This window comes from Plectropomus leopardus, chromosome 6 (genome assembly GCF_026936395.1).
Source record: "Plectropomus leopardus strain MGB_pleo_1.0 chromosome 6, ASM2693639v1, whole genome shotgun sequence".
Lineage (NCBI taxonomy): Eukaryota > Metazoa > Chordata > Actinopteri > Perciformes > Serranidae > Plectropomus > Plectropomus leopardus.
The window spans coordinates 11,975,365-11,999,336 of record NC_142181.1 but is presented as its reverse complement, the minus strand read 5'-3'; the positions used below and the strand labels follow the sequence as shown (position 1 = coordinate 11,999,336).

General features: G+C 40.3%; 1 protein-coding gene across 2 annotated transcripts in view; it reads right to left on the bottom strand.

The window, feature by feature from the left end:
• kcnab1a (potassium voltage-gated channel subfamily A regulatory beta subunit 1a) overlaps window positions 1-23,972 on the bottom strand; it is a 112,102-nt gene that overhangs the window by 58,589 nt on the left and 29,541 nt on the right. The window contains exon 1 of one of the 2 annotated variants that reach the window (XM_042487339.2): window positions 18,519-19,797. The exons of the other annotated variant lie outside the window; for it this stretch is intronic. Within the exon in view, the coding sequence (XP_042343273.1) occupies window positions 18,519-18,727 (209 nt within the window). The 5' untranslated portion in view covers window positions 18,728-19,797. Of the gene's footprint in view, window positions 1-18,518; window positions 19,798-23,972 lie in introns of those variants that run through there. 2 annotated transcript variants of the gene reach the window in all.

Genomic DNA, 23,972 nt, shown 5'->3' with positions numbered 1-23,972 from the left:
ATGGAACTAAGAAAACATTTGCAGGTTTAGCAACCCAAAGAAAACACTTTTCAGTGCATGCATGTAGAACCACCGGCCCCACACTGGCAGACGTCTCTGGATTCATGGGAAGATATTAAGCAGCCAGTAAAGTATGATGCATTTAAGTCTGACACTGATGAAGTGATTCATAAACAGATCAGGTAGACTTCTACTCTTCTGGTTAATAATCATCAAACTGCTCATTTTTACTCCTTTTACGAACTAAAACAGATCCAAACATTTCAAACATAACAGACGTGTGAACTTTAAGTCAGTCTTTTTATGATACCCTCTAACAACTTTTCTTGCCTAAACCTAACTTCTGTAACTTTACATGAATTACGTGACTTTATGTGAAGGATGCAGCTATACCTACTTATTGTAGACTGCAGAGGACTGCGAGCCATTACATCACCACATGTGGACACCGATTGTATCCTAAGGTTGTGCGTCATTTGAAATTTGCTACACTGCCTACACTACACTATGCTACACAGAGTTAGGCTACTGCGCCATTTCTTCCATGTTTGTAAGCGGTCAGAAAAAGTGCACAAATACAGACAAAATGAACCGAGAGTGAAGACAGAAGGCTCCATCAATGTCCAGATACTTATCTAACAATGAGCGAAAGCGAGCCTAAATCTCCTGTAGATCTGCACTTATGGCTCTGAGCAGCACTTGGAGAAATACATGTTTCTTCATGCACTGTACCTTTGCGTCAGTCCAGCATGAGAGCTGTAAATATGTTCATGTAGACAATAACCACACTACGTAAATCTTGCTTGGTCACTCCATCCTGCATTATTTACAACACAGCACCACCGCTTGCTCGCCCATGCACCACACTGCAGCATCTCTGACTCTCTCTGTCCACCTATATGGTCTATGCTGCCACCTCTAAGAGACTCTCTTTCTCTCTTTTGTTTGAACTTTTCACAGGTTTCACCACAAAAAAATGATCTGCTTTGCTCTTTTATAATTTAGCTCCCTCTCTTTTACACAATGCGTGGAAAGAGGAAGACAAGAAGACAGGAATAAAGGGAAAAAAACAACTCTATTTGACAAAAGACGGCGTCTGTCTGGACCAATAGCGTCATCAGTCATCAGAGAACGTGATCGAGAGAAGCCAGCTCAGCTTTCTTTATCAGCAAATTATGATCCAGGGCGGTGTGGGGTTGTGGGGAATCAGTGGTTTCACATTTAATTTATGTTTGAAATTAGAGGTTTACACCTCAAAGTGAGGACATTTTTACAAAGCAAGATAGTTTCAGCATATGTGTGAGATTTGGTCAGTTTATGTGGGATCCATTATCTCAGACTCATCAAACTGAATGCATTTATGTATTCCTATTTGAGAATATTTTCCTTAAAGAAGTACTTCGCCCACAAAAGTTTGAAAGTATTGCTTTAGTGCTGAAGCTGCTAATACTCTGAGTTATTGTTTTGCTGCTGCGCTGCATTTTGTTAAGGTTAAAAAAAGTACAAAATTTGTTGCATTTTGGTTTTGGAAAAACTGTAACAAGTTTGTTGTTTATTTACCTGGTTTCAGTCACAGTGCACTGACTTTTTCTTCATGGGCAAAGTTTGTAATTTTTATTTTTTTTAGTGATCACTTTCAGAAAATCGGTGCCAGTCTTCGACACATGCACTGGCCTTGTTAAGTTACAAAAAAAGAGGGGAATTGCTACTTTTGTCCTAGTTTAATTCCTATTTTAGGCTCCTATAATCAATTTAACTTGAACATGTCTACAAAGTGGAGTAATATTCTAAAAATGTTGCACATTATCATCATGTATCAAAATTCAGAAGGTCAACAGCTTTGTCCTTTAGTGGACCTCCTTGTATTGCCTCAATAATTCACAACCTTAGGGCTGAAGTCCATTATTTCCACTTTTCCCATTGTGCCACACTGCACAGGCTGCTGCTCAGAAGCAGTACGTGTAAGAGTTAATGAGAGGCAGGTGGTGAACATGGTACGGTCAGGGATATGCGCATTAATGTACACAGCATACGGTTTACGTGACACACGTCCCTGATTGTGTTTGTCAGCTGTTTATGTATAGGTTTATTAGATTCTCAAGGAGTGAATATGATAAATAAGGCTTCAGTTAAGAAGTGCTTGCTAAGTAATACACACCAATTAATATTGTGCTGGTTGGCTACGTTATAATAAACCCAAAGTCTTTTTTTTTTCTTGAGCAAAATCACATCATTAAAAATGTAATCTCAATTGGGTCTCAGTTGACCTCCTTGCTTAATTTCTTCTCTCTTTCACTCTCATTCAAAAAAGTGAGCAATTTCCAAATTATACTGTGACTCCAACTACCACCATGCACACATCAACACACATCACACCATACAGCACACACCCACATAACTCATGCTGATGGGTAACTGGAAAAAAGGGGAAAGTGAGTGAGGAAATGGAGGTAAGGAAAGGGGTCATTCACTAAAGCTGCAATTAGTAAAAAGTGTGACCACACCTACACTGCTGCCCTCTTGGGGTGATACAGATCTATTCTGTTATGGCTATTTATAATTTAAAGATTACAATGTAGCAAAAAAAAAAAAAAATCAAAATGATGTCATAACTGCAACATAATAACGTATTGTTGGAAAATGTAATTGCTGCCTGGATCTTTGGCATGTTTTTAATTTTTTTAAATTTTTTTTTATTATTTTTCAAATTTAGGGAGCACTATATTTTTATACCACACACAAGTCACATGGAGGTGGTTTGAGTTCATGATGGGCATACAAAGCACAGGACTTCCACACCTGAGACTGTAATTCAAGTCCTGAGTCCTGCCTGTGGTCAGGCTGAGGCGATGAAAGTATTTTGATTGAAGTTAGGGAAATACTGTGGATTTGGTCTTGATCTTTAACTTGACCAAAAGCTGTGAGAGCTTAAGCCTAACCATACAAAAATGTTTATATTGTATTATATTACATTGGAAAAAATATCAAAATAAAAATAGATATAGATAGAGCAAAGAAAAAACATGTCGCAAGGTAACAATTTGCAAATATGGGTAGTATGAAAATTTAATGACTTTGCATACACTATGTCAAGTAAAGGGGTATTTATTTTTAACCACCTTTGTAGCACAACAATGTGGGTAGCTTGCAAAAATAACTACGGTAAATGTACATAGTTTACTTACTTGCATAGACGGCCCAGTTTTATGAAAATATCATCCTTCCAGCTATTGCATACTTCTTTAACAACGTTCCCTCATTATGTTAATTGTAAAGGCAACTCTGTCATTAGATTCATCTGAAAATGTAGGCCTATTTGCTGCTATAAATAAGTAGTACGTGAAGTAGACAGGGCCACAAGAAAGTGATAGCTAATAAACACTTGCAGTACGGGGTTAAGAGTTTGCTAATGTAAGATGAATCCAGCAGCAGCTACTAAAGTGAAGCCAAGACAGGAGAAATATGAGCCTTATGTCTCTCCGTTACAGTAATGAGTTAATGAAGTTATTACAACCACCTTGCCACTATGCATATCAGCCTGTCTTTTCACATCTAGAAAGTTTTCTGCATGGAAATCAATAGGAATAAGCTCCACACTTTCCTTAGATCAGGAGATATAATGGACATTTTGAGTTAAATCCACTGAGTTTGATGGACAGGTAATTTAAAGTTTAAAATTACAACTGCTTTCCAGGCACTGCATGAGGATGAGGACAGTGAAGAGGTCAAGGATCTACTCAGGAGAATTTTATTGTGTCAGCTTTGATGCTAACAGAGATTAAAAACCAGATGTGAAAAAGAGGAGAAGAAGGAGAACAAATCCATCTTAGTCCTATTAAAGAATTAGCAGAGGGACGTTCTCTCACCATCTTCTTCTCACTTCATCTCATCCTGATCCACTCATCACACCCTGTCTTGTTCACTCACTGTCTTTAACACTCCACACACATATAAACACACGGGCTCTCCCTCGAGCTTTAATTCATCTGTGCTCCCCCTTAACGACTCACTCGAATCGATCTGGATACTGTGAAAAAGAGTGTGTTTACAGAGTGTGTGTGCTGATATGTTGTGTGTGTTTTAAGGCATGTGATTGCATGATTTTCTGGTGTGTGAGGTTGAGTGTGTGAGAGAACGACAGAAAGAAAAGACTGATGAAGTGTGATAATTGTTTTGTGATGTTAAAAACCAATCACAAAAAAGATTACCAAAGAGAAAAGAAATGACAGGATTTCCATCTTCAAAACATAAAATAACAAACTATCCACACTGTGCTTTTTTTATTACTAAATTGTAGAACAACAGTTTTTACAAAGCAACACGGAGCCACAAAATCTCCAACAAGTCGAACATAATGAACACATTAGATAAACCTGCAAGGCTGCAGCTTTTGCACCCATTCACATCTCCATGGAGACAGAAGTCAATTATATCCTTCATATGGATACACACACACACACACACACACACACACACACACACACACACACACACACACACACACACACACTAACACACACACACACACAGTCTCTCTTCCCCCACACCACCACTACACTTGCAGATGTAACAGTGTCAGAGACGTGTTTATTGCACATACCTCATCAACATTAAGTGTTTACTTTTGTAACTTCTTAATGCAAGGTGTGAAATGTTCCTAATCCCAAACATATTGAAGGTTCAAGCTCCTTGTGTTTATTGGACATACAACCAAACCAGCCAGGAAATTGCTATTGCACTAACAATTGCATGCTTACTGCGTCAGCTTCCTCCCCCTAAAACACTGATGATTGGGTTAATTTGCTTCCTGAGCTATAGTCACTGAACCTAAATCTCTCAGATAGTTATTAAAAGTGGGACATTTGTGAGGACTACACACATGAATTCACTGTAACTGCTACAACACCTTCTTATGGTTCTTCATTTTTGCACATTTCTGCATATATTTTTCTGTCATTAACCTATTCTTGCCCTTTGTCACTTGCCCCCAGCATTTCACGCCATTCCCTGATGCTGTCCTTGATGCCCTCCCTCAACAGCACACTTGTTCCCTATTCCATTATTAACTCCCATGCATATTTACCAGCATTTTTCTCATTTTTTTCCTTATTGCCAAATGCTGCACAGTCTTAGCATTCTATTCATCAAATGTTTTGTACGCATTACTTTTTTTTTAAAGGCCAACATTGCTGTTAGTATTCAGGAATTCTGGCCACATAGAAAAAGTACCAGACAAATGTTTTAAATAACCATATAAAAGCTTACATTTAAACAGCCATGAAACACCAAAAAAATACAACACACTATGATCCGCTTTGCACTCGAAACTGAATAAATGAAATAACTTAAATATACATAAAGAAGCAGTCTACAGGACAGACAGAGGGACTAATAGATGAGTAGTAGAGCCAAAGGAGGAAAAGGACTCACTTAAGGAGACATTAGCGTCAACGCAATTTCTCCGTGATAACATCCTGAGAATCACCAAGTCTGCTATATATGACATTAGCTCACCTAGGGAAGCCTGTCTCCGGTCCAATCTACCGGGAGACCAGCTGTGTGCTAAAGGTCATCCCGAAGAACATGATGTGTGATGCCATCACCTACACCAAGCACACTAACTGCCATGGATGTGTACGCTCAGAGGAGACAGGGAAGCAATCTGTAATGCTTTAGTGCATAAATTATTCGATACGTTAAAAAAAATAATAATAAGCAACCAGTCGGACCAAAGGGGAGAAATGAAACTGAAAGCTGCGGACAAAGGAAGGGATGAGAGCTGGCATCAGGGCCCAACTTGGACAGAGAGCTGTTCCTCTACCAAGCCTTCTTCAGGCTAATGTCCGGTCACCGGAGAATAAAGTGGATTAGATGCAATTGAGGCTCCCGATGTCACAACAGGACATCGGGGACTGTTCTGCACACATTTTCACAGAGACGTGGTTAACCCCTAACATTCCAGATTAAACTGTTGCACTGGATGAGCAGACATTGGTGGGAGCCATGAGGACATAAGACTGTGATGCAAATTCAAAAAATGCACTGCAGGAATTGAATTTTCATAGCAGCTGCTGATTTTAAATCAACTCACCCATCAACTCCAAAGATGAAGCAGGATCAAGGACTAATCTAATTTTGTTTTTTAAACTTTGTTCAAAAAATGACGAATAAATCTACTTTCTGCCTTCTGTATCTTATAGGTCACAAGATGAAAACCCATTTATTTATTGATTTTGCATATTTCCCACTGGACATGTTAGCCATTTATATTTTAATTTGCCAGACAACTACATGTGATAGCAGCACAAAACAAAACCCCTGTGCAGAACAATCCAAAACTATTAGCAATCACTTAGATCAAGACAAACAATTAAGTAAAAGCTCAACAATGAAGAAATGAAAAAGCTTAATATTTTTGCTTAAAAAATGACTGGTTGGTTGATTACCAAAATAGCGTTTGAATTTTTTTTTTTTGTCAACTGACTAATCAATTATTCATTCATTAATATCAGCTCTACTTCAAAGTGAGGTCTTTCATGGCACAGTGTGTTGACATGTTTCAGTGAGTCAAATATAAAATATAAAAGCCTTACCTGCTCACTCAATTCACCAGCTGAGTGCTTACAATGTAAATGAAATGTATGGGTGTTGTCGTGTCTGCATTTTATGCATTTGTTCATGCAAGATCGGTATGTAAAGTCAGCCCCCCATGCAGAAAACATGACATCAGCCTCAGGGGCACAGTTAGGTGATTTTAATAACAACATGGATCAAAGGCACTGAGCTCAGCAGACGCCACATGGTAACACGTATTCGTCACAGCGTTCAGTATGCCACTGCTGTCCACGGAATAATTTAATAAAGAAAAGAGAAAAGAGAAATAGAGGGAGTGAAGGGGTATAATCTGAAGAAGGAGAAGAAAAACAAATTAAAAAGGGAAATTGTTTGGGAAGGAAGTGTGCATGTGTCATACCTCATACAGACACTGATGAGCAATTCACAGGCATACATGCCCCCTCTTCGTACTCACAAATTCATGTGGTTCATATAGAGACATGCTGAGAATACAGATTCACAGGCAGGCGCATACATAGTTACCAGATTGCTGAAGCTGAGAATTTGCTCAAAGTCAGAAAAAAAATGAGAAGCACCAATTAATAATACTTCTGACAACTTCTCTCATCTCTCCATCCTCTTTCCACCTCTCTCTGAACCCTTTGTGTGCAACGTTCTGACAGTAATTCAATGTAATTCCACTATCATCCCATCCGCAAAATGTCAACCCTGTTCAGTAATGATGTGGTGTGGAGAAATAGATCAGTACCTGGCAGCAACGTCATCATCAAACTGGATGTTAATGTTTTTTTTGCTATATACCAGAGATCAGAGCACAGTAATGTTGTGTTAAATTACAACAGAGCCGAGTCCTACGAGGTTGTTATGATCTTTGATTTCTCACAGTCAACACCTCCAGTATTTAACACAGTATTATAATACCATGCTATTAACAAGCCAACCACAAGGGATGGCAAGCAACCGCCACAACTGTCAGTGTTTTTTCTGTCTTCCAGGGGAGCACAGCGTATTTACACTCTACACCAGTAGCATGATGAGTTGCTGAGCACCTTCTCTGCATGACCAACTTTGCAATGTCACCTTTGTTTTTTACCCATTTGTCCAATCACAGTGAAGGAGGGGCTAAACAAAAACCACAAAGACCACCGGTCACATTACTAAACAACAAGACCAATGGAGGAGAAATTAATACTAAACCCACAAAAGTTGGCAGGTCCATCCTCTCTCATAACACGCTTCAGCCTTCCCTTCATCCAAAGCAAGTATTATACTTTGTGCCTGTAAAATAAAAATCACTGTACCCCTTATTGCACCTCATTGCCCGCTCTGTATTTTGCATTTAACATGAACAAGTATTTTGTTTGTTTTAAAACTGTCATATTTGGCATTGTATGAAAAACAACCTAATAATAGCCCAACAGTAAAGCCTATTTAAAGAGCGTTAAACCGAGGATAAATGAATACCGCATATCACACTGCTGAGCCACCCTTAATCACCGCAGGGGAAATTCCTTCACCACAAAAGCCCGGCTTCTCTATACTGTACCATCTGCACTGCAATTGACAGTTTTTGTTCCTTTTTTTGGCCAGCAGGAGAGATTCACAGTGGATCCTTGTAAATCCAGTAAAAGAGCTGTCAGAGGAGCTCCTGTGAAAGAGACAGGGGCCCCGAGGATATCACTTGTTATATAGGCAGCAGCAGTCTGTCTGATGGGCCTTTAGTTTCAACACTGGCATGGGGATTCAGATGTGAATTTTATCGATGGAAGAGGAAGGGTAGAAAAGTTACTTTTTGCTGTGGATCCAAAGAGTAAGACCAAGAGAGTAACAGGTCGGTTGTGACACAGACTATGGCAGCATGCTCAGTTTGCTTAAAAATATCTGCTCTGAGAGTCATAAAACTATCTGCTTCCTTAGCACATACTACATACTGCAGTTTTATAATCATCAACTGGCATCCAAACAGGGGCAGGGCAGATCCAGCATGAAGATCCCCCCACCTGATCATCCATACATGCTAATATAAAGGACAATACATTTCATTAATTCTATTTCAACTTGATATATGGGCTTAATGTTCCTTCAAATTCGTATTCACCCCAATGCCAGTTAGTCACAGGCGCATGGCGCGACAGTTAAGGGAACATCCTGCTGCTGTTGGGCTGCAACAAAACCACCAGTAAAGTGCTGTGCTGTACTTTTATAAACAAAGGACAGTGCATAATAGATTCTTTTAACAATTACTTCGAAGAAAAAAACTTGTTTGTGATAATTGCTGGGAAGCCTGTGTTTTCACAGTGACGCTGTTTCTGCGATGAAGGTTTAATTACAAACGCAAGATGGCTTTTGGGAGGACAGATTTGTTTTTAGGGGAAAGGACTGCACTTTCAATCGATCATCATGGTGGTAAGCACCTAATACCATAGTTAAGGTGAGTAAAACAGCAATGTCACTTGTGACTTTGCTGTTTTACTGTGAACTTTACACCTTGCATTAAAATGCATCTCGTATCCAGACTGTATCCAGATATATATCCACATTCCTAGTAGTGATATAAATCCTCTTGTTTACTTTTGCCAGACCAAATTGAGAGCAAACACTTTGTTTCTTCTTGGCTTGTGTTTTGAACACCAATAAGTTTCCTTGCTGTTTTCTTGCTCGTAGCTTTGCTGACTTAGCAGGTACAGGTTGTTGCCTCACTGGTTCGGAACAGTTGCACACGGTTAAACATGTCCACCCATGTAGTTGCTGTGTGCAAGCTGAAAACACAACTGCTTTTACACTTGTGTTTGACGTGTTCACAATGCATCCCTGACCACCTGCGAAGGAGGTTTGGTCAATCAGATTCACAACCAGTCCTCTGTGCATTTTGGGTGCATTTACACCTTTGCTTTTATGTGGTCAAGCACCGTCTGATTGCAATCCAATCACCCAAAACACTTTCTTAAAGTGTTTTGGGTAAAGACAGGCTCTGTTGCTCCCTATTTAGCCCTCTCTCTTCTATCCTGTTGGGCAGCTAAAGAGGGAGACAACATGATCAATAAAATCATTGATATCAGTCTGCACTAATGCCTGCTTTTGGTTTTTGGCTCTCAGCTCCATTCAAATCACTCTCCTGCCACACCATGGAATGAACCTGACACGCCATCCTGGAACTTCTTCTAATTAACAAGTGAGAGCAGGAAGCACATGAAGCATTTGCACAAGGATGACTCCATCATCCTTAACTTTAACATCCGAAAAAGCTGTACAGCACTGCTGGGATCAAATCAGAGCAGCAGTAACACCAATGTTAACAACAATAAAATGACAGCAAGTGCTATTATTATATCTTTATTCTTACATTAATAACTAGCAAACAAACAGACAGTTACTTCAGATTTAGCTGCTGCAGACCGTGTGAATATTTTATTCAGCAATGAAAAGAGAGGCATTAGTCTTATCAATTGCTGCCACATACAAGATAAAAGGTTTTTAACTCAGAGCTACTTTGAGCTGCAAACCAGTCACTATAATTAATATTACTATCAGTGACTTTCAGGACACCCAAGGGCACAGCAACTGTTCACAGAAAAACTGACAGACAACTAATGTTTGTTACTCTGCCCTCAGTTCAATATAACAGGCCCCTGTAGGGATTTACTCCTATAATCATGTATAGATTTGACACACTCTCTCTTTTCGCTCTCCCCTGTTCTTCCTCTTGCTCCTTTTACCATCCATGCATCCCTCTGAGGGAGCTGAATACCTGTTTGTGTTATGTTAATCACAGCACAGCAAAATCAGTGGGTTTAAATTTCCAGATCCTTATTTTCACCTATAAGTATCAATCAATCAAATTTGTCTTTTGAAATTATACGAGGGACAGTTCTGGTTAAAATTTCAGCTCCTTTAACTTGTGCACTGTCATTTCTTTTTGTTGTGATTAACCAGTCACTTCTCACATTGTTGGCTGCTGCTTTCTAATTGTCCATGTTTACGCATGGTTCTGGTCATCCATGTTTCTGGTTGAGGATTTTTTTAACTGTCCACACATCACAACCTTGACGGCCGTATGGACAGTCATCCTGAACACAGGTAGGGCATTTGAGACGAGAACGTGTTGGAACAGCGTATAGCAGTGATTCACAGCAGGAACAGGACAGCACCTCACATTCCCACCGTCACACCAGTCCTTCTTCACCATAAAGCACTTAACTTCTCAACTGACCACAACTTTAGCGGAGCTGACAGAGAGGCGACTGGAAGTGTTCATGCCTATGTCACAATAGCCCACAAATTGAAAAGTAAGTAGCACTGACTTATACAAAGTCTTAACAATGAAAACAATGACTGCCTACTCTGTGCTCACAATCAAAATAAAATCAATAAATGCAGATACTGTTCATACATTCATGACATGGACAGCACTTCAGTTCAGTCAGCTTTCGTTGCATCACGTCATCCCCCCTTTTTCCAGTCTCAATATTCCTGTCACTCCTTTGTCCCTTTAGTTCAGCCCTCATGGCTTAAAGTCTTACTTAAATATGTTTGCTGTGTGTGTGTGTGTGTGTGTGTGTGTGTGTGTGTGTGTGTGTGTGTGTGTGTGTGTGTGTGCGCGCATGTGTGGTAAAGTGTTCCAAATTGAATGATGGCACTACAGAGCCAAGGACATGATTACCATAGCAACAAGCAGATAATGCATTGGTTAGGGCCGTTGAGTATTTGTTGTGAGCTGGTTTGGAGCGCGACCAGTAGGCACAAAAAATTCCTTCCTTAATTCATTATCATCTGTCTCATTTTAACCTTTTTTTCCCACTTTGTATAATTTGTTGGAAAAAAAATGTGGAAATGAACAGCTGCCATTTCTCTATAACACAAACAGACAAGCGCACATGCAGGGACTTTCGGTGTCAGTATTTTCACACATTACTGCAAAAATACCTGATAAGAAAATTACAACTAAAACATTTAGGTCTTTCACATAAACGCACACACACAGAGCGCCTTCACACCTCCTTCGTCGGATGGCACATCACACAGACACGTTTACAGTAGTTGCTAATCTGGCCTTTCACACCACTATGCTGTGCAAGCTCTCAGCAGGCTACGTACAGTAGCTGAGCTGACACCAGCCTTCCTCTGCCAAATTAGCAGTTTGTGAGTTGGCTCATGCAAAAGCTTGCCCAGTGTTCACAAAGCCTTCATGTTTTTTTATTGCAACACATGTTGAAACGTCATCAGGAATTGGCTTTTTTCTGCCATTTTTTTTTTTTCTCACATGGGCACATCAGAGACTAAACATGTAAAAAAAAAACTGTAGGCCTTGATTTTTCTTACTATCAACTTTCCTTAAATCACTTTTTAACACAAATACTGATAGAGTTTTAAAAAAAAAAATAAGAAGCTCTTTGTTATCCTGTGATGATGAATTATGTGTCTACACTTAGCTTTGCTGCACTTTCACTGATTTGTGCGTTTCAGAGTCACTAGTATCTGGCCGTGACTGCTGCAACCCATTAAAAGCCTCCCATCTCCCACATCTGCTGCCTCGCTTTTCTCTCTTTATGGGAAAAAATAAACCACTGTAATAAAAGATAATAGTATGTGTGATGCACAAACCCGTACATCCACACTAAGGTTAGCAAAATAATCAGATAGAAAGTGAGAACTATAAAGACGGGGGAAATATGCAACAATAATGCACAGATAAGCCTGTATATGTGTAATCACACACATTTGTCATTCTGTCAACATGAGTTCAGCCTGAGATGAGTCACAGTATTGCACTTTTATTCTAACAGGCTTTGCTATTGGTTAACCCCTTCGAGGTTCTGTCTGAACATCCTGAGACAGATCGATTCCCTCATGGATTGAAACATTGCAGTGTTTAAAATGTTCTCCATCTCTATGAAATCGCTGTACACACATATACCACAGGCCAGCTGGACCTGCCACAGGTAAAACGGCAGTCTCACAGGTTTTTCATTGAGCGTGCTGCCACCTGAATGGACCTGATGTATGTTAGCGCAGAAGGTCAGAGCCTCAGTAAGGTTAACTGAAAGTGCAGCCTAACCAAACATAGCTGCATACTAAATGAAGCATTTAAATACTTCACACATTTCTGTGGGGGGTTGTTCTGACACACATACATACAGTATAGCTGATTTATTAATAGATCTGATATTAAATCAAGCACGGCCTCATGCCTCCTAATGCTTCCTTCTATCAATTAAACCTACCTCCCGCTTCTGTGTGTGTGTGTGTGTGTGTGTGTGTGTGTGTGTGTGTGTGTGTGTGTGTGTGTGTGTGTCCAACGAGGACACAACAGAAACCTCATTTTAAATGCTGCCAAGCTAGGAGCTCAGTCTGATTCACAGCTTGCTATCATAGCGCACAGTGTCGCTGTGAAAGGGGCGCACATAGCAACTTGCACCCTGGTGGCTCAATCTATACAATGCAAACTGCATACAAACAGTCACACAACCACGCAGGGTTTGAATCCTTTCACGAGAGCCATCTAAATCTGCTCCCTATCTCTTCTGTGTGTCTCCTTTCACCTGTCTGACTGATTGACTGATGCAAATGTTGTTTACCGAGTCTGAAAGTAGAGGAAATCGTTATCAATTGAATGAGCTCGCAGCACAGTGCATCAGAATTATGGTAGCAGACTTAATACGTTTTGGTAACAGAAAAATAGCCCAGTAAACCCTTTGTTTCTGCTGTACTGACAGAAATGCAAAAAGTGTACATAAATCCGCCATAATCCAGAATCTTATCAGTGTATTCAGATTTACAGTGATGTATCCACCACCCCCACCTTTCCACACATGCACGAACCAAGCCTGCTCCTGTTCTATTCCTCTGCTGCGGTCAGAACTTATACAAATTTAAATGATTTAAGCTCAGTCAAGCTTGCATAGGGCAACAACATATTACATCATTCAATAAGTCAATAAGAAAAGTAGTAAAAATCTGTTGATGCAGTTAAAATATTGTGTATGCACCTCAACAGAGCATCAGAGTTGAATTTAGGAGCACCAACACAGACTCTCTGCCATTAACCTGCATGTAGGTTGTTATTGATACAAAGACAAGCTCCTTGGTCCTGTTACAGTTCATTTTATTTTATTAGGTATAATCGGCAAACCTTAAAAGTCCTTCATCATAATTTCTGTCATGCAGTTCGACACGTGTATTCATAGAGATAAATCGTTAAGCAGCCTTACCCCTCATGTCACCCTTGTGTGTAAGACGCACATCAAATAAAAGGCACACACACACAGATACAGACTGAGAAGCTAACACATCCTCACTTGTCACGCTTTCACCTACAACGCAGTGCCAGAGCAGATGGTGAGTACAACCCTGAGTTCACTTGAAACAAAAAGAAACACAGCGAGAGGTGGAGGAGGAGGATAGAGACTGTCTATCTCATCCCAAACTGTCCTTCCCGAAGAATTACTGTCAGCAAGAGACAATGCAGCACTGAGTGATTAGCACACACGCACAGGTATTGTCTCTTGTCATCTCTCTCTGTCTCTTTTCATTTCCGTCTCCCTCTTCTTCTCTCTGCATCTTTTCTCTCATTGTTCCTATAGAGCCACCAGCAGAAACTCTAGCCCATCCTCGTCTATTGTTATAAAGCAATTTTCACCATCCTCTGCCTACTGAACTTTTAATGACAAACTGACAGAAAGACCGCACTGGCACATGACGCGGCAACCTAAAGAGAAAGCTGTGGATATGGAAGTGTATATGTATGTGTATATAATACTGCTCACATGCCAAGCTATTCTTTTAGGAGGAGCATTCAATCAATCACCTTAAAACTACCATCATGTGCAGTGCATTACATAAAATAACAGCATCACTATCAACAACCAATTTTCAAAACTGACACCAGTGAGCTCAACTAAAGTGTGCAGCTTCTGATAGGATTAGCATATGCTTTAAATATGTCCTCTACGTCTGCACATATATTTACTATGCATTTATTATCTAAACTGTGCTGCACTGAAGCTGTATGTAAACGTTTCTTATCGCTGCCTGACATATGGGCACCTTTGTGCTCACAAACATATGACTAACAAAACAAAATCCTGGCGCACACAACAACACACTCATAGCATCACTGTAAGTGAATGTCAGCTACAGATTGTCAACGTTCATCTACTATCCATCAAACCATCTGTTAAATGATGATCAAGATTTAGGACCAAATTGCTCAGCTTTAGAACATCTCATCTTTTTTTTGGATAACTGTCTAAATACAAATGTGTTCATGCATCTTCCATTACATCAAATCTAACTGTCGGCAAATGTGTTTTTAAGATGTGCATGTATTAACATGAGAGTTCTTTGGCCTGATGCAGCATCAAACATTCCCACAGGCCAATGTTTTTTCAGGAATTTCAGCAACATTGTCACCCTTCATCCAGTCATGGAGCCCATTGGCTATTGTTTGCCAACAATAAAGCCTCTGGGGGCACTTATCAATATTTCTGGAGATCCGGTGTACCTTGCATATATCCTGGCCAAGATGTCCTTTTCCACGTGCCGTTCATTGGTTTCAGTTTTATTAGCAACTCTAGATGGGTCCAAACCACATTTCAGTTAATCTCTATAAACTGATAACTGCATACAAAAACAGATAATTTATAAAAGCTAAATAATGCTTATGGTTGCTGATGGGTTCCGAGAAGTGCTTTCCACCTCTTTCGCTATCAACATGAACTGTTATCCTGCAGGTAACCAAAGCCCATTCAAATGTGACTGGTCATCACTACTTAGCTTCTGATAATAACGTCTTGTACAGTTGCCTACAGATTCTGCATACATATGCAGATATCTGTTGATAGAGATTAAACTCAGCTGTGATATGACATGTTCAATCTTTTTCAGGCTCCTGGCATGTTACTTTCCGACCCAAGAGCTTCATCAGATGCAAACACAATCTGTTGGCACCAAGATCAGGGGAAAACTCAGTGGCAGAAACACTCACCAAACATTACTTGCTTTTAAATGATATTAAAATTTTCTTTCTCTCCAGCTATTATGTATAGATTTCACAAAATAGTCTTTGGCTGTGATGTGTGGCTGTGGTATCATATTAGTGTCTGACCTGTTGCCTTCATGTGTGTTTTAAAAGTGAACCCATATACACTGAACAATCACACCCCATCAGGAGGTGTCATGAGATTTCTCAGTTACAAAAACACAGCTGTCAGTTATCTCAGGCATGAGACATTCGTCTTTACAAACTTTAGAGCTTCAGAGGTTCTCTTCATGAAGTCTGATCAGCTCTTCCCAGCAGTGCTGACACATCAATATGGTCAAAAAACATTGGCAGAGGGTCATCAAGGTATACCGATGCTAATCCAGTGTCTGCTTAACATTGATTTCAACGATTTGGGCACAGTTTAATGTTATTAGCATCTTTCTGTGGTCAGTTATGACAGAAGCAACACTGTAAAGTTTAAAGAAAGACTTCAAAGAGTGCTTACTATTTGGACTCCTCTAGCTCTACAGAGCTGAATCAAATTGTTGCTAGCAGGTGAGTTTGCTCTCAGCTAAATATCACCTGCCAGTCATAGCTCTGTAAATTTCACTTTTACTTGCGGCCCCCATCAGTCTCGCCTGTTGTTTCCAACACAGAGTGACATGGCAGCGAGCCATGTCCTGCACGCTGCTCACCCGTCTCCCAGCTCTCATTACTGGTCAAGCCGCATCATAGCCAACTTACATTACATATTGTCTAGACTACTCAGAGTCTGGACATTATGTAATGCAAGTCCAGTCTAAAATGAAATCAAGATTTTCTGTTTTCTATACAACAGTGTTATAATTGTCCTAGCCAGGTGTTTCAATACATAAAATGTCTGTTGTCCATGATGGAAATTTTCCTTCAGTTCACCATAACACATAGCATAAAGGCATGCATAAAAATGTGCATTCACCATAGCACATACCATAAAAAACATACACACCACATACATTTTACATTAAATTTGCAATACTAGATATAACTGTAGAAGACATATGAAACGCTTCATTCTGTTAATATCAAGTTTCTTTCACTGTCCTCCACTGCCCTGTGCAGTAGTCAAGAATACGTATGTTTCCATTTTTAGCTCAACACATAAAACACTTGCGGCAGTAGAATAAACTGTATGCTCTGCAAGAAGCCAATACTGTAGCAAACACAATTACTAAAGCAGAAGAAATCCAGATCAATGACACTAAATTATGCCTCTGAAATCTAAACATTTACTAGAGTTTTTTTAAATAGACTCACTCACACTTAGCAGTATCCCGGATATGTTTCTAGCCTTTTTATCCAGGTTAAAACTCAAAATACGTGAAGGTCGTCCACTTAACAAAAAGAAAAAAAAATCTTTTCACTGTGGATAAAAAAATTATTTTCCTGCGGTACATATGCAAAGCGTGACGAGCAATCCCAACTACTACAAGTCCTAAAACAACGTCCAAATTTACTCACAGGAGCAAAACTATTGTCAGAGTAAAGTCTGATGTCTCTACAGCCCCTTTAATGATACTTAGCGCTACCTTCAACTTGTAATCTGTCACCATCTCCTCTCAATGCACACACCAAACATGTTTTCATACACACTCCGACACACACATAAACAAATCTGATTTCCCAGCGATCTGTGGAGCATGAAAAGAAAGTAATGGCACCATATTTTATGTAAGATTCACAGCCTGAGGCCATGAGAGTCAAAGACACAAGTCAGCTGAGCAACAGCGCTGCTGAGGTCAAATCCGACTCAGACACTCTGCCCACACCGCAGAGCTGTCTCACCAAACCATAGCAAGAGGCAGAGTGAAGAGAGACAGAAAAAATAAAGTGTTTAGGTGTGTGGGAGCAAAGCAAAGGCAAAAGAGTCCTCTTCCATTCATGGCCTTTGAAAGCATTAGAAATTGAGTATTTGTGAGCACAATAGAAAATGAGGTACAGAGGTTTAAGATTTATGTAAGTCAGACGGGATATGTGAGAAAGTGTAAATGCATTGTGGGAAGAAAGAAGGAAAGAGAGAGGAGACCTGGTGATAGACAGACCAGACAAAGAGGCTGCAGGAACTGTCAGTAAACTTGCACCAGGTAGCAGACAGCATTTATTCATAAATCCTGTCAGGTTTGCTCATGACATCCAAAGTGAATGAGCAGCTTCTGTATGACTTACTGATAAGTCTGGAGACTGAGGATCACATTTGAAATGTGTAGCGCAAGCTCACTGAAAACATACTGCAGGCTTGGCAGAGGGTGCTTCAGATGGTGCTGGCAAGAGCAGCTTTATGAAATGCCTCAATGAGGCACAAAAAGGCATGCAAGTGAGAATTTCAAGGCTGAAAAGGGGACTTCTGTGGCTTTTGGTGAGGCAACGGGGTATCAAGCTCATTCACATGACAAGACTCTTTAAAGCACTATATTAATTTCTCTGGGTTCTGCATAATTAAGGGTCTGTAATACGATTGAAATCAGTTTTAAGATACTAATATGGATATTTCTGATATATTTATTCATATTGCTATGATTAAATTTCAACAAAAAATGATTAACAGTGCTGCAATAGAATAAAGTGTCTTTCAAGGCAGCATGTAAATCTTTGGAAGTTTTTTTCATTCAATCTTTTAAACTTTTTAATGAAATATGTGAAAGAATTGCATAAAACAAAAGGACTTAAGTTGCATTCAAAATCACAAGTGTGCGGACAACTCGATTCTCATGAAATATTGAGCAGCATAATGAAAGAATAATGAAGATGAGGCAGCTGAGATGGAGTGAACGAGAAAAGAATTATGGACAGAAACATGAGCAGCATGACAGCACACACAAACATGTGGAAGCAAAAAAGCTAGCTATAGCTTTTTTTTCGAAGGTACATACCTAACCCTCACTAAACCCTGCACATTACACACACTCCTAACTCTGACACACACCTGTATTTCATGCCCGTGTGTTTTCCCGTTGACTCCTTGAGTGAAATGTGCCGTGGAGTGAAAGAGCCGAAGCTGCGGGCAATGATGGCCACAGTGCGGAACTTGGCCCGGGCTTGGTTCACCACATTGGGGCTGGTGGCACTCTGCTTGCTGTGGTCCCCATTCCCCCTCTTCAGGTTGTGGTCCGTGCAGGCGATGGACACCTGCATGGCTGAGCTTCAGCAGTGGGAGCAGAGCCCGACACGCAGAGGAAAAGTACAGATGGGACAGCAGGAGTGGAGACAGAGACTAGCAGGGAAGTCTCAAAGCGCTTTTGTTTAAAATTTCTCAATTCTTGTCCTCTTTTATTCAATGTCTGTGTTCTGGTTCTCCTGTTTCTTTTGCAGTTCTCTTCTCGCAGATTAGGTCTTCAGTTGCTCACTTCCAAATGCTGTGTCTCCATTTGCATCACTTTGTTCTGCGAGGCAAAATAATGCTGCAAAAGCTTTTGCTCTGTTTTTTACTCTCACATCAAGTCTTCCATTTAAAGTCTTTCCGTGTAGACGAGAAGCAGCAGAGCAGGTCAATCATCAAAAGCCTTGAACGAACAAAAGAGACTCTTCAGTTCTTTGAGGGATCCCCAAATTATTTCCCCACGGTCTCTCCTGCTCCTGATGTCCTTCCTCTGAAGCCAAGCTCTATGAAATTCACTTACAGCTGCAGAATGACAAACAGAGGAGCTGGAGAGTGTGCAGAGGGATGGCAGAGAGAAAGAGAGCGAAAGAGAGAAACAGAGATGCGACCCAGACGCTCCGCTCTCCCCGGTCTGACTGTGGGAGGAGAGGGAGAGAGCGATAGTGAGAGAGAGAGAGAGAGAGGAAAGGGGAGAGCAGAGTGAAGGAGGAGGGGACAGGGTCAGAGAGCGGATAAGGAGACAGGGCAGGAGAGTAAGGAGGAAACAAGTCACTCTCAGGTCCTAGCAGGGTGCACCATCACACTTCTGCCATCAGCACTTTTTCCCATCTTGTCACTTCTTCTCCTCCTCTCCTCACTCTTCATCTCCTCCCTCTTCTTCACTCTCTTCAGCGCTCCCTTGCTCCTGCCTGCCGATGTTGATGCATGTCACTAATGTGCTTGTGCCCCAGTTTCCCCTTCTCTTACTCCTCTCCCCCTCTAGGTCTCTCTTCTCTCTGTGAAATTTGTTCTTTATCCGATATTTGGATGCTCCAGTCTTTTTCCCTTTTTCCTGTTTTTGTTTTTCTCAACAGGGAAGCTACTTCTCCGACAGCGCACCTTCAGGGAACTGAGAGGCATGAAGCGCAGCACTCTCTCTCACTCTCACTCCCACTCTCTTTCTGTCTCTCTTTCTCTCTCTCTCTGTCCTTCAGCTGTTAACTGAGTCACCCATTGGCTCTTTGCTTTAAAATTCCCGATATATTGAAAGACAACATCTGAACTGTGACTGTTGAATTAAATTGGTTTCGTTTATGTGCCCTAATATTCTGTCCCTTTTTCTTAACGTGCACACTTGCATACGTTATGCAAAAACTACAGTATGTGCAAGTCAGAAACATTATTTGCTGACATTAAGTAATAATTTTCCCCCAAATCCACTCACACACTGTACATATAACCCCCAAAGGCAGCTACAAATCAAAGTGATCCAAAGGAGGATGGATGGATGAGATGGGGGAGGTGTGCGGAGATTGGAATCAAGAGAGGAAAAACGACTAAAACAGCACGCTGAGGCGTAACAGGGCTGAGAGGAGAGAGAATGTATGCACCTGTGTGTGTGTGTGTGTGTGTGTGTGTGTGTGTGTGTGTGTGTGTGTGTGTGTGTGTGTGTGTGCGCGCGCACGTGTGCATGCATGTTTATGTTGTGTATTTTCCATTAATTCTATAAGGGATGTCAAGCAGAGGTAAGTGGATCATTTTGCTGCAGGGTCTCTCAACAGTCTCTTTTTCTGTGTGTGTATAAACACGTGGTGATTACATATGCAAAGTTTTGAATGGAGGAAACAGACTGTATCATTATCTGGACAAATATGCAGAAAAAATGTGAATACCATATTTGTTATGCATGTATTTTGGTGTGGTTTGTTTTTATTGTTCTCTCCATCGTGGTGTCATTTCCTATAAAATATCATCATTCAGTGTTGGATACTCATACCTAACCCAGTATAACAACTGTTTCAAAATGTGTTCGAGTAAACTGCTTTAGACTGAAAATATCTGAGCTCCAGTCATCAATTCAGCTAAGCCTTTAGCTCTAGCAGGAGTCACCAATACAGGAAAAATAATTGTTGCAGGTAAAATAAGCAGGTATATGCAGTCTATAAACATGACATGATAAATTCATTCACACAACTAACCCCATTACTGCTCCTCCTGCTAAACTGACCTCATCTAGAAAGGACTTCGAAATCACTCAATAAGAGTCCTTTGGGGTAAAGTGGTTTATGGAAACCAGGGCCAGAACTGCCTGTTGAGGTCATTTATTATATCTGACTGTGACTAAACTGGGTTTAGTCTATTGTTTAAACTGCTGTATTTCATTGATTTGATTTCAAGGCACAGAGGCTCACTGTGCAATCCTACAATCAGCCTTTTAATCAGCTCATCTGCATCCCTCCACACCTTGAAACCACTCCAACTTTTCTCACAATACATTCATAAACACTGTCATAAACTTGTCACTCAATTTTCTCCAGTATATCCACACAGATGAGAAAGTCGGACAGCGTGTTTTTTCAATCCAATTTCAGTCCTCTAGAAATGAACTCTTATCATCTCAACCCCTGCCGTGTAATCTTTCCCACCTTATTGAGAAGATGTACACAGCCTCCGATCAATTTCACACCTAATGGAAAAACCTTTCTTCAGCAGCTCATTCCAGATCGATTTCGTCCCACACCTCAGGGGAACAGCAGATTCCCAACCATATGGAATTGGAGCTGGTTTAAAACCTGTTTCCTCTAATGAGGAGCAGAAAAGTGCTGAGTGAAAAAGAGGCTGTGGCTGCAAAGTGTGTTACTGTCCTGGAGTGAGTGCAACCCATCAGTCTCCATCCATCACTGTCAAAACACCAAAGTTGCTAGAGGAGGTTTGTGTGCAGCTGTAACCCACTAGTTAATGAAGCAAATTGAGGGTCACTGAACTGAGTGAGAGAAAAAACAGAGATAACCAAGATTTCCTTTCACAGCTACAATCTGCATCACGTTATTCAGCCACGCTAGCAACATGGCTTTAAGGATGGCAGCGTGGATTAGTCAGTCAGTCCACCAATTTGATCCAGACTAAAATCAAATGGATCAATTGACAAAAAGAAGATAAATCCCACCACATTGCGAATCCCTAATTTTCCTGCAGCGCCACCATAAAAGTGACACTTGTGGTTTTTAGTGAAATGTGGATAGATTAACAGGAAACTGATCGCCACGTTAATGTTCCCCTCAGAATTAACTATAATAACTTTGGGGTTCCCCTGACTTTTCATCCCGCACCATCATCAGGTCAAAATGTGCATTTCTCCAATATCTTGGTTTATTACTAAATACCTCCAGAACTAATGAGAACAGCCTCATCTTTAGTTTGTATTCGTATTTGCTACTATTGTATTATAGTAGCAAATGTTGATGCTGGACATAAGCGATTTGCTCAAAGCATCATTGTTACCCAACTGCAGCCTAACAGAGCTGCAAGCAGAGCTGTAAACTCTCAGTTTTGTTTCCTTCGAGTCCAGTTTGAGTCAAACCATTTGTTCAGATGTCTGCAGTTTGGCAGCATTTCACAGCTTTTCTCCTACAGTTTATTTCAATACTTATAGTTGTGCTATCCTAACATACTGATAGTTCTCCTGTCCATCTTTTCGTTTTCATATAACACTTTATTTGTTTGAACAGAACGTCACATATGCACACAATCAATTATGACTGAAACATATTTGAAAAACACACTATGTAAGAGCCTTAAATTAGTATTCCTAGCACAACCCACAAAATAATGCTTTCACAAGCGTGAAAGCACTGCATAAAGACAAATACTGCAGCAAGTATTATTAAGTTATCTAAAAAAACACACATGTATTGTTCTGTTGCCCAATAAATAAGGCAAAAATTAATTAAGCAATTAATATAAGCATGCATGTTTTATTGAAAGTTTAACAGCTACTCTGCAGCTCGGGGCAAAGAAGAAAAGGCAAGCTCAGGGAGCTACTGATAGACTGTATTTGATGAGAAGAATCTTAATGTGACAGCAGCTCTGCTGCTCTTTTAATCACTGATGAGTGTTGCGTACTGTCTGTCTTTTAGCTTGCTTGTATTCAGCAGTAGCTGCTGCATCTTCTCAAATGTTGTGAGGTGTCACTCAGCGTGTACAGGATGTGCTGTTTTGCTTGGGCTCTACTGCAACTAGACTTTTCTGACTGCAGTCTTATGGCCTGAAGTAAAATGTCGAGCTGCTAAACATTTTTTGTAAATACATAAACCCCCAAATGTGATGTTTCTCTTGATTGTGCCTATATGAACATTTAATTCTGTTTGCTGTGTTCATATCTACTTTGATGTTGGTGATTTCTAGCCCAATTTGTAAAGTTGCAAGTTAGCTGCAATTATGTTGTAGTAATTTATAATGACATGACTTCACACAACTACATGTAGAGAAATCTGTCTAAAAGGAAGGAGTCTTTGTTTCTGTCTGTCCTTAGATTTTCTCAACAACTATTCACTGATGCACTTAGTGGGTGTATTGCTAAGCTCTTAAGATCTACAGGACATTATTGGTCCCTCCTTACAAGAGATGTTACATTGTAGCAAACTCAAACATTTTAAGCATCAGTGACGTAACTTTCAGAATGAATGCTTTGGTTTCAGAAAATAGTCAGGCTTTGACTTATTAGAGGCCATATATTGTTCATGCCAACTTTTGCACCCATTGCTAGTGGAGGCAACTATGTCATGGCAGGTGTATGGCTCAGGACCCAAGAAAGCAGAGTGTCAGGTGTGAAGTTGTCTTGATGAGTGGTTCTTGGGAAAGCTGCAAGGAGCAACACAACAGTCCAAGCAATCAGCCTGTTTTTAAAGGGGACGTATAAATGGGTACTGCACTTGTAAATTAAATGGGTGAAAAAAGTTCTGATCTCAATATAATAGAAGGGATTATAGTGGATCATAAGTCAGCATTTAAAGCTGACTAACTGCTGATCTGTTCCAAGAAATCTGCATCGCAACACAAAGGGTCATATTTAAAGATTAATGATATCTATGTATGTGTGTGTGCACTTCAGTGGTAGATGCTCTACACATAATTCATGATAAACCACAACTATATAACCTGGGATTTGTGGCTCTGTTCTTCCAGCCGAGATAAACTCAAACTGATGCAGCAGACAAGCCTGATGAGAGGCTTTGCAGCTGCGGCCCTGAATAGCATGTGCACAGTGGATCTGAGTGAAACTTTTAGAATCGACCAACTGAC